The 15,959-nt window shown below is 43.3% G+C and overlaps 1 protein-coding gene across 1 annotated transcript; it reads right to left on the minus strand.

The window, feature by feature from the left end:
• Nucleotides 1-1,952: 1,952 nt before the first annotated feature.
• PSMA7 (proteasome 20S subunit alpha 7) lies at nt 1,953-15,676 on the minus strand. Its single transcript, XM_073582515.1, has 7 exons — nt 15,438-15,676; nt 13,297-13,423; nt 12,821-12,945; nt 12,586-12,708; nt 12,380-12,499; nt 12,176-12,238; nt 1,953-2,107 (listed from the first exon to the last, which is right to left on the minus strand). Exons 1-7 carry the CDS (start codon nt 15,531-15,533, stop codon nt 2,018-2,020), a joined length of 744 nt encoding a protein of 247 aa, XP_073438616.1. The 5' UTR covers nt 15,534-15,676; the 3' UTR covers nt 1,953-2,017.
• Nucleotides 15,677-15,959: the final 283 nt, after the last annotated feature.

Here is a 15,959-nt window from a genome sequence, read left to right on the forward strand (position 1 = left end):
CTCCGGCGCAGGCGTACTGCTCTGCCCTTTTGAGGGCAGAGCAGAATACTGCAGTGCGCAGGCGCCGGACCTCTCCCGAAGCCTGCGCACCTGCAAGAAAAATGGACCAATTATACTATAAATAATTATTTGTGGTCTGAGTGTCAACATTTCATGTCTGGACAAGGTTTCTCCACCTTCTCTTTTCTGACAGTTTGTGAAAATCTGAACACACTCTGATGGGATCTGACCCTTCGATCAAAATCATTAGTCGTCCCAATTGTCGATGGACTGCTCAATTTACAATAAATCATGGGTAGTGAATGGCCCCCCTATATTATCACAGGAATGAGCACTATGCATTATGCATGAAATAGCATTTGTACGTGAAAAACGGATGTGTGAATGAGGCCTTACCCACAGCCTTAGATATCATCGTGAAGAAGGTGCAGGGAAGTTGCAGATTTCAGCGTTTGCATTACATAGGGTGACAACGTCTGCAGCATAAAGTGACGTGCTGTGTGTCTCAAAGCCACAGCTATCATCAATTTACAAGAAGGACTTTTAATCACAATATGTGCACGAGATTTCAAAAATCTAATGCTTGATGCCAGCACTGTAAAATGCAGTGGATTTTCTACAAGCAAATGCGCAAAGGTAAAAAAAAAACAAAACACAATTTTCCTCTAGCCTTGGAATAAAGAGACACATAGCATCTGCCAGGTGGGGGAAAGAAACAAAACATTGAGTTGCACAACTGCTCCATGCTTTTACAAGTGAAACTGTAGTTTGTTGGCAAAACTGTGAAGCCACAGCCAACCAATGCGAAAACCATGAGATCTGTGTGATATTTGGGCGCTGTGTGTGATTTTTACCCAAGTGGTCCACAAATAACGGTACACTGAGCAATCAAGCATAATGTCTTGTTATACTTAAATTATCTACAATAATTCAATATATTTAATATATTGAATTATCAATATAAACTAGATTGGCATTTCCTGAAGGAAATACATGGTGCTTGAACAGCGCTGCCAGCTTTACAGCAGTGTATCAGGTGTCGACTGTAAGAAAGTAAAGTTAGAATATGAATGTTGTGTATAGCCACTTTGGCATTCGGCACCTCTGTAGTCACTTTGGCCACTTGGTAGCCACTTTGGCACCTGGGTAGCCACTTTAGCACATTTGGTACCTGGGTAGCCATGTTGACACATGCTGCCACTTTGCCTCGGGGGCCACTTTGGCGTCTGACTGCAGTGATGGCGAACCTTGGCACTCCAGCTGTTGCAGAACTACAACTCCCAGCATGCCTCAACTGCTGCAGGTTGCAAGGGCATGCTGGGAGTTGTAGTTTTACAACAGCTGGAGTGCCAAGGTTAGCCATCACTGGGTGGGGCTTTTCAGAAGCCATTGGCACGCTGCGCCTTTAAGACCTTGATTCAGCGATCTGTCATCTTCTATTAGCTAATACAGGTCATGTGTGGAAGCTGCATTTGCATAGCTGCCATCTTTGTAAGGTCACTATGGCTTCAATCCATGTCAGTTGGGAGTCATGGAAAGGTCGCCATTAATCCCTAAGGGAAAATTTTTGCTTAAAATGCGATTTTTTTTTAAAAAAAAAAACAAACAAAAAAAAAAAAAATGCGATTTTTAAAAAAAAAAAAAAAAAAAACAAACCTACAAATCGGATCGACTCCAAAAATACATAGCACACCTGTCCCCACCGAGGGCTTTGAAACGCCGCCTGAACGGGGTTCTCTGCGCCAAGCGGTTCGGGCCGCATTAATTGCAGAAAACACGGAGAAGTAGAATAATAATAATAAAATATAAGAAATCGGATTACGATATGTTGCTTGAACCTAGAGGTTCAAGCACCATAATTACATCCAAGCGATTACTCATAAATCAGGCTTGAGGACACTGCTGATCCTGCAATCTGCTTCAAGCCAAATACCAGACTCTGAGCCCGTAGAGAAATTTAATAAAGAAAAACATTTATTGTCGGACTGATTTACACAGTATTGGCCAGGAGAATAAGTTATGTCTTCTTTTGTTTCTTCTTCTCGTTCTCTTCCTTTTCCTTTTCGATCTCTGCGACGTACCTCTCAATCTCCTCGGGGCTCAGGATCTGTCAGGAAAACAAACTCAATATTTTAGTCTCAATACTTTACGCCAGGGGTGGGGAACCTCAGGCCCCAGAACCATTTACGGCCCTCGAAGACCTTTTTATCAGGCCCCCGAGCAGATTCTCAGGCAGGGAGCTGTATTTTGATTGCCCCAGCTCATTAATTTCTTCTTGCTCTGTTAGCACACACACGCAGTGTTCACTACTGAACATTGAAGGGCATGCAATGAAAGATTAAGTCATGAAACCAGTGCCAGAGTCAGGATGTACTTAGTGGGCGGAGTTTGTACGGCCCCCGAAGGATGGTATAAATATCCAAATGGCCCTTGGCAGAAAAAAGATTCCCCACCCCTGCTTACACCATGAGCCAGGATTTAGAAACCAGAAACAAAAAAGACGAGCTGCCGTCCTGAGAAACAGAAGTTTTTCCGATCCCCGGGTCATAGCATAGTCGTGGAAACATTGTAGTAGGTATCAAGCAGTATCAGCTTTTTGGGAAGTGTCCTTTTAACACCACATAGTCTAAAGGGGAATATTTGATATTTCTTAGTTTAGCCTATTTTTTTTTTCTTTTGTTACAGCCATGGATGGGTCATTAATCTTGTATCACCACAGAACTGGGATTTTCTTCCCTTACGTTTTATGAAAGGAATAATGGAATTGTATATTTTTTTTCTTTATACATAATTTATTGGACTACACACACTTATGCCACATACTAATCCCGGTTTTTCCTTTGTCAATAAATAAGTGAACTCTGCCTCACATACAGTACTGTGCAAAAGGCTGGTGCAGGGGGGAAATGCTGCAAAGTTGTAGGGTGTGTTCACACCACAAAAAACACATTTTACTGTGAGTGCAATTCTGAAACCTCATACACAGGTTTATTTTTTCCTTGCAGATTTGAAGCAGTTGAATTTCTGCAGCATGTCAATTTTTCAGCATTTTTCACCCATTCTAATGAATGGGGGGGAAAATAAATGACATAAAATCATGCACTTTTTCATGCAGCGTTTTTCCTACCAAGACACACGTTATGGATGCAGAAGCAACTGCAGCAAACAATGTGTGTGCATACTGTAATGGTATGGAAAGAAAAGGATTTGCACAAGATCTGTGGTTGGTTCTCCAAGATGTTTGGAACCACTTCCCAGCTGAGATCCTTGAAAAACTTTAACAAAGTCTATCTAGAAGAATTGATAGGGTTTTAAAGTCAAAGAACAGTCACATCACATATTGCGGTGATCTAGACTTCCATTATGTTAATTCAATTAATTCATTAGTTTTTTCACAGACGTTAAGAGAACAGACAACATTTATCAGTATTTTGGATCACATTTTCTTCAGTGGTGGTCAGTGTTTCAGTTTTTACCATCAGTAATTTTCTCATATGCTAAAAAAAAAAAAAAAAAAAATAATAATTTTTATAAAAATTTGAAGGTTCTACCAGATGGCACACGAGTGGTGTATATGATCATCACAGATTGATAGACATGCATTTGTGGCTCAGATCAAAAAATGGACATGTCTTCGATTTTTTTTTTTTAGTGGACTAACAGTTTGCAAAAAAAATTTAAATAAAATATTGACATGTGAACAGCAATTCATACTATTTTGGGTACATGTTCTACAGAAGAACCTGAAGACCTACCTGTTCCGACAGCCTACAATGATCCTCGGTCTACTGAACCACCGCACGACCTGCTCTACCCTCTCCTACTGTATCCTCACCCATCCCTGTAGACTGTGAGCCCTCGCGGGCAGGGTCCGCTCTCCTTATGTACTTGTGTGTCCCTTGTCTTACACATGTTTATTATACTTGTCTATATTTCCCCTTTTCACATGTAAAGCGCCATGGAATAAATGGCGCTATATAAATGTATAATAATAATAATAATATAGGACATTGATCCAACAAGTACATTAAAAACAGATGTCCGATTAAGGCTTCACTACAGAGCTACTTTATTTCCTAGTGCTGCTCCTGCTTTTTAAAGAATGGAATCTCCAGCGCTGGACTTCAGTTAAAAATTCATCATTTATTATAAATTCTTAAAATCGGACAGAAAAAAGTATGAATAAGGACATACAGGCAGATGGGGTCTCTGGTGGTCTCCAACCAACGCGTTTCGACCTAGAGGGTCTTACTCATGGTAAGCTCCTGCTTTTTAGGCGTTCCCCGGGATCTGCTCTACTGCGGGCATGCGCACCGATGTCCTTTGCTCTGCCCGAGGAGGCTAATAAAGCGACTAATATCTTATACGGGTAAATCCCTTTAAAGGGGTTGTGCCACAAGCAAAAGTACATTTAACAGATCCCAATGACTGGGGTTGTTTTTTCGCGACATATTGTACTTCATGATAGTGGTAAACGCAATTTTTTGGGAAATAAATATCACATATTTCAAACCATCAATCGGTAGGGCATACTGTAGAAAAATAATTTTTTTCAAGAAATTTACAAACTCTCTTTACGGACCTATTCTGATTTTAATGGAGGGACCTATATATTGGAAACTCCTCCAAAAGGGATACCATTTTAAAAACTCCTCCCCTCAAATACTTCAAAACTGCAGTCAGGAATTTTTTTTTTTAAACCGTTCACATGTTACACATGAATTATTGCAAAGTGAAATGAAAAACAAATTTTACCTCTACAATGTTGCTTTAGCCCCAAATTTTTTACTTTTGCAAGAGGTAACACCAAAAAGTGGACCCCACAGTTTGTTACCCTCTTATGAGTGCGGTGATACACCACATGTAGTCTAATAGTTCTGTTTTGACAAACAGCAGTGCTTGGAGCAAAAGGAGCAATATTTGAATTTTGGATCACAAATTGGCAGAGATAGATTGCAGGCGACATGTCGCCTAAACACGGAAAAAAAAACAAAAAACAAAAAAAAAAAAACTGACCACCATGTTGGAAACTACACCCCCCCTCAAGGATTTTATCCAGGGGTATAGTGTGAGGATTTTGAACACAAAAGATAATATGATGACGACTAGTGATGAGCGCAAGTGCTCGCTACTCGTGTTTGCATCGGGTATGCACCAAGTATCGTGGGTGCTAGAGTGACATGCTCAAGTCTCCACCCTGCATGTTTTGTGGCTGTTGGAACAGCCAAACAACCATGCGAGAATTGCCCATGTGTGGCAGGTAATCAACGCATTTTTTTTGGGGGTGTCTAACAGTCACGAAACATGGTGGCGGAGACTGAGCATGCCACTCTAGCACCCGCGAAACTTGGTGCTTACCCGAGCACCCAATGCAAACTCGAGTAGCCAGCACTGGCGCTCATCACTAGTTGGCATCATTTTTTTTTCACTTTGGAAAAAACACTAACTCCAACCCTAATGACAAAGAATGGAAAAAAAAAATAATCTAAGGGGATGATTACTAATTTATTGGCTTTTGATCAATATGATAAGGTATATCAGAAGAATCAAGAGAAAAAGAGAGTTGAGCAAATTTTTCTATATTTGGTTCGTATTATGTTCGGCGGCGAATATGGTTTTTGCAATATTCGCCAAACGTAGCCGAATTCGGCACGAATAGGGTACCAATATGGCAAATTCAGTTTTGGAGATCGTTTCCTAACATATTCACTGAACTCTAGTAAGGAAACAATAAGAAGACTCCCTGCTGTTGCAGATCAAACAGGTTTCGACGGAGGCACTGAGCAAGCACCCACCTTTTTTTTCTTCCAGGAAGAGGACACAGAGGGCTGAGAGATGGAGCATGACGACCGGCTAAGGTACGGGGTTGAGGATATCATTTCACTCTCCTCTGACACGTCAGGAGAGAGAGAAATGATTTTAGTAGCTGGCATACTTTTCTTTTATGGGATCACCGTTATTCATTGAATAATAGCGATCACGTGATCAGTACCGGGAAAATCCAGCCCTGATTGTGTTTTCCAAGGTCTCGGCTACCCCCGGTAGCTGAAAATCCAGACATTTTTTAACTTTGGGCTGCGCTATACCCTAACTCCCAAATCATCATTTTAAAACGGCAATGAAGGAATAAGGCCCCTTAGTGGGTACCGTATTAATGCTTTTCACGGGTCGTTAATGGGTTAAAAAATGTTCCTGTGCTGAGATAATCTTATAAATGTGCCCCTGCCGTGTACTGTGTAATGGCCATGTCTGACAATACAGGAACATGGTCTGATCATACCACAGCTCCTGGGTGGGGAAGGATGGAAAAGAGTACACAAATATTACAACTCGGTATAACAAATGATTCTTTCTTTGAGGTAAAATATTGTTTAAAAACAGGCAGTGAAACGCTTTACCTCATAAAAAGAATCAGCTTGTCTGTATCCTCTTTTCCTTCCTCCCCTGCCCAGGAGCTGCGGTATGATCAGACCATGTTCCTGTACGGTCAGACACGGCCATTACACAGTACACAGCAGGGGCACATTTATAAGATTATCTCAGCACAGGAACATTTTATTTAACCCCTTCCTGACATGAGACGTACTATCCCGTCCACGGTACCCGGGCCCGTATGACCGGGGACGGGATAGTACGTCTACCGCGATCAGCGGCGCCCACGTGGTGAGCGCCGCTGATCGCGGCCGGGTGTCAGCTGATTATCACAGCTGACACCCGGCACAATGTGTCAGGGGCGGTCACGGACCGCCCCCGACACATTAACCCCTTGCACACCGCGATCAAACGCGATCGCGGTGTACCGGGAGTTAAAGGGAAGCATCGGCAGGGAGGGGGCTCCCTCCGTGCTTCCCTGAGCCCCCCACGGCAGCGCAATGTGCAGCGCTGCTGCGGGGGACTCCTATCCCCCAGGCCCCCGAATCCAAGATGGCGACGGGGGCCTTCGGGGGCCTGGGGAAGCTGGCTTCCTCAGTGCCTGCAAAGCGCAGGCATGAGGAAGCCTTGTGCACTGCCTGTGACAGATTGCTGATCTGTCACAGTGATCTGTGATGTGACAGATCAGCGATCTGTCACAGGACAGTGATGTCCCACCTGGGACTATGTAATAAAGTAAAAAAAAATTAAAAAAAAAGTGTAAAAATAAATTAAAAAAAAATCGCCAAATAAATTAGTAAAAAAAAAAAAAAATATTCCCCAATAAATTCATTTTTTTAAAATAATAAAAAAAAAAAAACAATAAATGTACACATATTAGGTATCGCCGCGTCCGTAACGACCTGCCCTATAAAACTGTCCCATTAGTTAACCCCTTTAGCGAACCCCTTAAAAAATAAAAATAAAAAACGAAGCAAAAAATAATGATTTATTATCATACCGCCAAACAAAAAGTGCAATAACGCGAGATCAAAAAGACGCATATAAATATCCATGGTACCGCTGAAAACGTCATCTTGTCCCGCAAAAAACAAGCCGCCACACAGCATCATCAGCAAAAAAATAAAAAAGTTATAACTCGCAGAATAAAGCGATGCAAAAATAATTATTTTTTATATAAAATAGTTTTCATTGCATAAAACCGACAAAAACATAAAAAAAGACCTAAATGAGGTATCGCTGTAACCGTACTGACCCGAAGAATAAAAGCGCTTTATCAATTTTACCGCACGCGGAACGGTGTAAACGCACCCCCCCCAAAAGAAATTCATGAAACGCTGGTTTTTGTTCATTCTGCGTCCCAAAAATCGGAATAAAAAGCGATCAAAAAATTTCACGTGCCCGAAAATGGTACCAATAAAAACGTCAACTCGTCCCGCAAAAAATAAGACCTCACATGACTCGGTGGGTCAAAATACGGAAAAATTATAGCTCTCAATATGTGGTGATGCAAAAACTATTTTTACAATAAAAAGCGTCTTTTAGCGTGCGACAGCCGCCAAACACAAAAACCGCCATAAATAGTAAATCAAACCCCCCGTTATCACCCCTTTAGTTAGGGAAAAATAATAAAATAAAAAAAATGTATTTATTTCCATTTTTCCATTAGGGTTAGGGCTAGGGTTAGGGCTAGGGGTGTGTTGGGGTAGGGTTAGGGTTAGGGCTAGGGTTAGGGTTAGGGCTAGGGCTAGGGCTAGGGTTAGGGTTAGGGCTAGGGCTAGGGTTAGGGCTAGGGCTAGGGCTAGGGCTAGGGGCGTGTTGGGGTTCGGGTTGGAGTTAGAATTGGGGGTTTCCACTGTTTGGGCACATCAGGGGCTCTCCAAATGCAACATGGCGTCTGATCTCAATTCCAGCCAATTCTGAGTTGAAAAAGTCAAATGGTGCTCCTTCCCTTCCAAGCTCTGCTATGCGCCCAAACAGTGTTTTACCCCCTCATGTAGGGTATCAGCCTACTCAGGACAAATTGCAAAACAATTTTTGGGGTCCAATTTCTCCTGTTACCCTTAGGAAAATAAAAAATTGGGGGCAAAAATATCATTTTTGTGGAAAAAAAATGATTTTTTTATTTTCACGTCCGAGTGTTATAAACTTCTGTGAAGCACTTGGGGGTTCAAAGTGCTCACCACACATCTAGATAAGTTCCGTGGGGGGTCTACTGTCCAAAATGGGGTCACTTGTGGGGAGTTTCAATAGTTTAGGTACATCAGGGGCTCTCCAAACGCACATGACAACCGCAGACCATTCCATCAAAGTCTGCGTTCCAAAACGTCACTGCTTCCCTTCCGAGCCCCGACGTGTGTCCATACAGTAGTTTTCTCCCACATATGGGGTGTCAGCGTACTCAGGACAAATTGGACAACAACTTTTGGGGTCCAATTTCTCCTGGTACCCTTGGGAAAATAAAAAAAATGGTGACTAAAAGATCATGTTTGTGGAAAAAATACGAATTTTTTATTTTCACGCCCGGGCGTTGTAAACTTCTGTGAAGCACTGGGGGGGTCAAAGTGCTCACCACACATCTAGATAAGTTCCTTGGGGGGTCTAGTTTACAAAATGGTGTCATTTGTGGGGGGTTTCCACTGTTTAGGTACATTAGGGGCTCTCCAAAGGCAACATGACACCCGCAGACCATTCCATCAAAGTCTGCATTCCAAAACGTCACTACTTCCCTTCCGAGCCCTGACGTGTGCCCATACAGTAGTTTTCTCCCACATATGGGGTAGCAGCGTACTCAGGACAAATTGGAAAACAACTTTTGGGGTCCAATTTCTCCTGGTACCCTTGGGAAAATAAAAAAATGGTGACTAAAAGATCATGTTTGTGGAAAAAATACGAATTTTTTATTTTCACGCCCGGGCGTTGTAAACTTCTGTGAAGCACTGGGGGGGTCAAAGTGCTCACCACACATCTAGATAAGTTCCTTGGGGGGTCTAGTTTACAAAATGGTGTCATTTGTGGGGGGTTTCCACTGTTTAGGTACATTAGGGGCTCTCCAAAGGCAATATCACACCCGCAGACCATTCCATCAAAGTCTGCATTCCAAAACGTCACTACTTCCCTTCCGAGCCCCGACGTGTGCCCATACAGTAGTTTTCTCCCACATATGGGGTATCAGCATACTCAGGACAAATTGGACAACAACTTTTGGGGTCCAATTTCTCCTGGTACCCTTGGGAAAATAAAAAAATGGTGACTAAAAGATCATGTTTGTGGAAAAAATACGAATTTTTTATTTTCACGCCCGGGCGTTGTAAACTTCTGTGAAGCACTGGGGGGGTCAAAGTGCTCACCACACATCTAGATAAGTTCCTTAGGGGGTCTAGTTTCCAAAATGGTGTCATTTGTGGGGGGTTCCACTGTTTTGGTACATCAGGAGTTTTCCAAACGCGACATGGTGTCCGATCTCAATTCCAGCCAAAAACGTCAAATGGCGCTGCTTCCCTTCCGAGCTCTGCCATGCCCCCAAATAGTGGTTTACCCCCACATGTGGGGTATCAGCGTACTCAGGACAAATTGCACAATAACTTTTAGGGTCCTGTTACCCTTGGAAAAATAAGAATTGAGGGTGAAAAGATCATTTTTGTGGAAAAAATATTATTTTTTAATTGTATGGCTTTATGTTATAAACTTCTGTGAAGCCCATGGGGGTTCAAAGTTCTCACCACACATCTAGATAAGTTCCTTAGGGTGTCTAGTTTCCAAAATGGTGTCATTTGTGGGGGGTTTCCACTGTTTTGGTACATCAGGGGTTTTCCAAACGAGACATGGTGTCCGATCTCAATTCCAGCCAAAAACGTCAAATGGCGCTGCTTCCCTTCCGAGCTCTGCCATGCGCCCAAATAGTGGTTTACCCCCACATGTGGGGTATCAGCGTACTCAGGACAAATTGCACAATAACTTTTAGGGTCCTGTTACCCTTGGAAAAATAAGAATTGAGGGTGAAAAGATCATTTTTGTTTAAAAAATATGATTTTTTAATAGTATGGCTTTATGTTATAAACTTCTGTGAAGCCCATGGGGGTTCAAAGTTCTCACCACACATCTAGATAAGTTCCTTAGGGGGTCTAGTTTCCAAAATGGTGTCATTTGTGGGGGGTTTCCACTGTTTTGGTACATCAGGGGTTTTCCAAACGCGACATGGTGTCCGATCTCAATTCCAGCCAAAAACGTCAAATGGCGCTGCTTCCCTTCCGAGCTCTGCCATGCGCCCAAATAGTGGTTTACCCCCACATGTGGGGTATCAGCGTACTCAGGACAAATTGCACAATAACTTTTAGGGTCCTGTTACCCTTGGGAAAATAAAAATTGGGGTGAAAAGATCATTTTTGTGGAAAAAATATGATTTTTTAATTGTACCGCTGTACGTTATAAACTTCTGTAAAGCCCTTGTGGGTTCAAAGTTCTCACCACATATCTAGATAAGTTCCTTGGGGGGTCTAGTTTCCAAAATGGGGTCACTTGTAGGGGGTTTCCACTGTTTAGGTACATCAGGGACTCTCCAAACGTGACATGGCGTCCAATCTGAATTCCAGCCAATTTTGCATTGAAAAAGTCAAACGGCGCTCCTTCCATTCTGAGCTCTGCCATGCGCCGAAACAGTCGTTCCCCCCCACATATCAGGTATCTGCGTACTCAGGACAAATTGCACAATAACTTTTGCAGTTCAATTTCTCCTGTTACCCTTGGTAAAATAAAAAAAATTGAACCTGAAGTATTTTTTTTATGAAAAAAAGTTAGATGTTCATTTTTTTTTAAATATTCAAAAAAATTCCTGTGACGCACCTAAAGGGTTAATAAACTTCTTGAATGTGGTTTTGAGCACCTTAAGGGGTGCAGTTTTTAGAATGGTGTCACTTTTGTGTATTTTCTATCATATAGACCCCTCAAAGTGGCTTCAAATGTGATGTGGTCCTAAAAATAAAATGGTGTTGTAAAAATGAGAAATCGCTGGTCAACTTTTAACCCTTATAACTTCCTAACAAAAAAAAATTTTGGTTCCAAAATTGTGCTGATGTAAAGTAAACATGTGGGAAATGTTAGTTATCAAGTTTTTTGTGTGCCTTATCTCTGTGATTTAAGGGCATAAAAATTCAAAGTTGGAAAATTGCGAAATTTTCAAAATTTTTGCCAAATTTCCGTTTTTCTCACAAATAAACGCAAGTTATTTGAATGAAATTTTACCACTAACATGAAGTACAATATGTCACGAGAAAACAATGTCAGAATCACCGGGATCCATGGAAGCGTTCGAGAGTTATGACCTCATAAAGGTACAGTGGTCAGAATTGTAAAAATTGGCCCGGTCATGAACGTGCAAACCACCCTTGGGGGTGAAGGGGTTAAACACATCCAATTGTGGAAGTTATTATGCCAAGATTTGTTGATTAAAATATCTTTTTTTTGTGGGAAAATCCCTTTAAATGATTATTCTTATTAAAATGACAATGGTTCTGCTAAGTTACACTACAATGTACCATGGACCTATAGTGACACAGTGACTTTCTTGATTTATCACATTACCTAATTATATCTCCTCCATCAGATGAGATCATGGTTAAATGAGGGCTCATGACATAATACAATCGCTGGCATCCATTCCAGTCTACGGCATCATTCTCTGCCACTGGCAGTCTCATTTCCTATGGTGGCATATTCTAACCAATGCTATATTATGGAGGCATTAGTCCTAGTCTCCATAAATGCCCTACATACGGCCAGCCTGCGTGTGCATCTTCACACTTACCTTGAGAGGTTGGTCTCGTCTCATGACGGCCAATTCTATATTTTTACCTCCGGATTGAACAACCTGGAGAGCAATAGAAGAGCAGGATTATTATTTGATAATGGGGCGATTGGTGACAGTTTTCTAATAGAAGTGTCAATGTGATGGTGTTTTTTTTCTAGACTGGCAGGCTGAAGATCTGTAATAGACAGGCCCGGTGCTCACCTCCAGCAGAGCTTTAATAACCAGTTTAATGGTCAGGTCGTCTGTCTCAATGGCTTCATCAGTGTAGTGCTTCTCCAGGAACTCGCGGACAGACTTGGCTCCTCTGCCGATGGCGTTGGCCTGTCAGGTGATGGAGCAGAAGATAATGAAGTCTTTACCATTCACCTTTATAGCCCTCCTCCCCAGATAATGGCCGATGCACTTACTTTCCAAGCGTGGTAAGTCCCGGAAGGATCGGTCTGGTAGAGACGAGGAGTCCCATCAAAGTCGAATCCCACAATCAGTGCAGATATTCCAAAAGGCCGGCGGCCATTGCTCTGAGTGTACCGCTGGAGAAAACATATGTATTACACCCTATATATGGGTCTCCGAACAGTAGGCCTGGCTTATAGAAGACAGACATCAGGATTACTATGATAAGTCCCCACCCCCATCTCTTACCTGTTTCAGGCTGGCAATGTATCGTGTGATGTACTCGACCGTCACTGGATCTTCTACCGTCAGTCTGTGACTCTGACACTCCACACGGGCGCGATTTATTACAATCCGAGCGTCAGCCGTGAGCCCTGCGGGAGACAAGAGGGTTGTTATCCAGCTGAATTTCAAAGGATCTGGATTTTGAACACATTCATATAACAAATTGTAATTTTGTACAACCTCCTGGGCACCAAGACAGAACCACCCCTGTCCACAGGTTCTGTCTGGTTACATACGATTCTGATGCCGCTGAAATAAAGGACAAATTCTGCAGAAATTTTGCAACAGCCCAGAAGGGGACAAAGTATCGATATGGAGTGCTAGCCTTTGGGACCGTATTACAACTGAAAATTGTGCACCCCCTACAGTTCAACAGGAGCAGATAGAAATCTCTAAAGAAGCCATTTGTGATCTGACGGGACCCCGGTAACACAATTTACCAGCAAACGCCATGAAGACGTTTTCATCCAGCGCACAGATCTTCCGCACCGTCCTCTCATCCTGAAGCTTAGCAACAGATTTCTTCTCCACCCCCAGGACCACAATTTCCTTCCCTCGTACTCCAACCTAATGTCGAAAGAACAGAAAGTCACATTAAACACAGGAGAACCCACGGCAGAATTTTTCCCAGTTTTCCGATCACTAAAAGTGTTTTAAAACCATCCTTGCAATTTAAAATGAATGTCCACTACTGTAACCCCCCATGGCCCAATGTTGGCCGCTCCAGTGGCCTTCGCCAAAACAGGAAGCGATGATGTTCAGCTCTTAGGACACCTAACCGCTGCAGCCAATCATAGGCCTCAGCAGTAAGAGGACTGAAAAGTGGGACATCATCCAGCACTGGGGCTACAGCCAACGCGTACACATTTTGTTGTTAAAAATGCTTAGGAAAAAAATAGAATCATTAGATAATTAAGTCTTCTAGAACTCTGCAATATACGTTTTGTTTCAAATATTTTTGGCGACTTTACCAAAGTTACCATGTTAGCCCCCTGCTCTATCTAAACATGACCCCTCTACAAATCTAATCAGTGTTTGCCGTCCGAAACAATGTAACCAATGGGTGCCCTTTGATTTCACAAACCTAACCATAAAACGTGTACACTGCAAACTTAGCCATAAAAAATGCGTGCCATTCCCCCCAAAAAAATAGCTATAAAAAAATAAATGCCCACTACAAATCAAGCCCTAAGCGCGCGCCCCCCTACAAACCTGACCACAATAAGAGCGCGCCCCCCTACAAACCTGACCACAATAAGAGCGCGCCCCCCTACAAACCTGACCACAATAAGAGCGCGCCCCCCTACAAACCTGACCACAATAAGAGCGCGCCCCCCTACAAACCTGACCACAATAAGAGCGCGCCCCCCTACAAACCTGACCACAATAAGAGCGCGCCCCCCTACAAACCTGACCACAATAAGAGCGCGCCCCCCTACAAACCTGACGACAATAAGAGTGCGCCCCCCTACAAACCTGCCGACAATAAGAGCGCGCCCCTCTACAAACCTGACGACACGTGCCCACGTTAGCGTTTTAAACCTGACAAAACCAGACTCCTTCCCAGAAAACGCGCGCTTTAAACGCATTTTTGGCAAAAAAAACGTGCGTTTTTGACGCGTGTCTTCTGAGCCCATAGGAAATAGCTAAAACCGCGGACTACTCCGCAAAATTAATGAACATGCTGTGTTTTTAGCCACTAAGCGTTTCCTTAGCGGAAAAAAAAACGCATCCATTGGCACAAAAAGGCCAAAATGCATGATTGGGAAGCTTATTTTAAGCGTTTCTGAAGCTTCTGATCCAGAACAAACGCATCAAAAACGCTTAAAAAATGCTAACGTGGGCACAGCCTAAGAGCGCGCCCCCCTACAAACCTGACGATAATAAGAGCGCGCCCCCCTACAAACCTGACGATAATAAGAGCGCGCCCCCTACAAACCTGATGATAATAAGAGTGCACCCCCTACAAACCTGACGATAATAAGAGTGCGCCCCCCTACAAACCTAGCCATGAAAAAGTGTGTGTCCCTCTGAAAACCAAGCCATAAAAAATGAGTGCCCCTACAAACTTAGCCATAATAAGTGCATGCTGCCCCCCCCAAAAAAAAAAAAACAATCTTAACAGTCTGATACCTCCCGCATTCATAAAGGCTATCCCAGGTGCCCCCACCTATGAGACCACTGGGTGCCCCCCACCCATAAATGAGACCACTGGGTGCCCCCCACCCATAAATGAGACCACTGGGTGCCCCCCACCCATAAATGAGACCACTGGGTGCCCCCCACCCATAAATGAGACCACTGGGTGCCCCCCACCCATAAATGAGACCACTGGGTGCCCCCCACCCATAAATGAGACCACTGGGTGCCCATGGGGCCCTTTTTCCCAGCAGTTACATATCTCAGAATGAGGCCCCCCCCGTATTAAGTGCAAACCCCAAAGATGGTTCCTTGTTCTGCCCACAACAAGGGGGTCCTCACAATTGCCCCATGTTCCTGTAGTGCTGCGCAGCCCATAAATACCCGGGGGTCGCCCACCACAATACATGTCTGCCTGCCAGAGGTGATCAGCGATCCTCACCGCGGTGGATCCTTTCTTCACGGCCTCCTGGGCATATTCCACCTGGAAGAGGTGCCCGTCCGGGGAGAAGACGGTGATGGCGCGGTCGTAGCTCATGTTCACAACGGGGTCTGACTAGTGCTCACAAACTGAAACCTCCTGAAAACAGCGCACTCATCCAGCTCCGATTCCAGAAGCGAACTTGCGCTGCCAATCTAACGTAAGAACGGCGTCACTCCGCTGCTCTACGCTACGCAAACGGCGTAACTAAACTCCACCTCCGGGAACCTACGCTACCCGGTGCTTTAGACAGGAAACACGGCTTGTGGAATGTACCATTTTTTCCCAGGGGGTGTCTTAATTGAATTTTCCCCATACCTAGTTCCTATGTAGACTAATACTGCAAATATTTTTTTTTATTCTTCCTATATATAAATCTATATAATAGAGCAAGAAATGAATATAAATATTTTATAAAATGGAACTCAGCTGATTCTATTGGGGATAGTTTCCCCCTGTCTGCTGCATAGAATAAGAATCCTC

This window comes from Dendrobates tinctorius, unplaced genomic scaffold, assembly GCF_039654945.1.
Source record: "Dendrobates tinctorius isolate UK_male_01 unplaced genomic scaffold, ASM3965494v1 ptg000071l, whole genome shotgun sequence".
Lineage (NCBI taxonomy): Eukaryota > Metazoa > Chordata > Amphibia > Anura > Dendrobatidae > Dendrobates > Dendrobates tinctorius.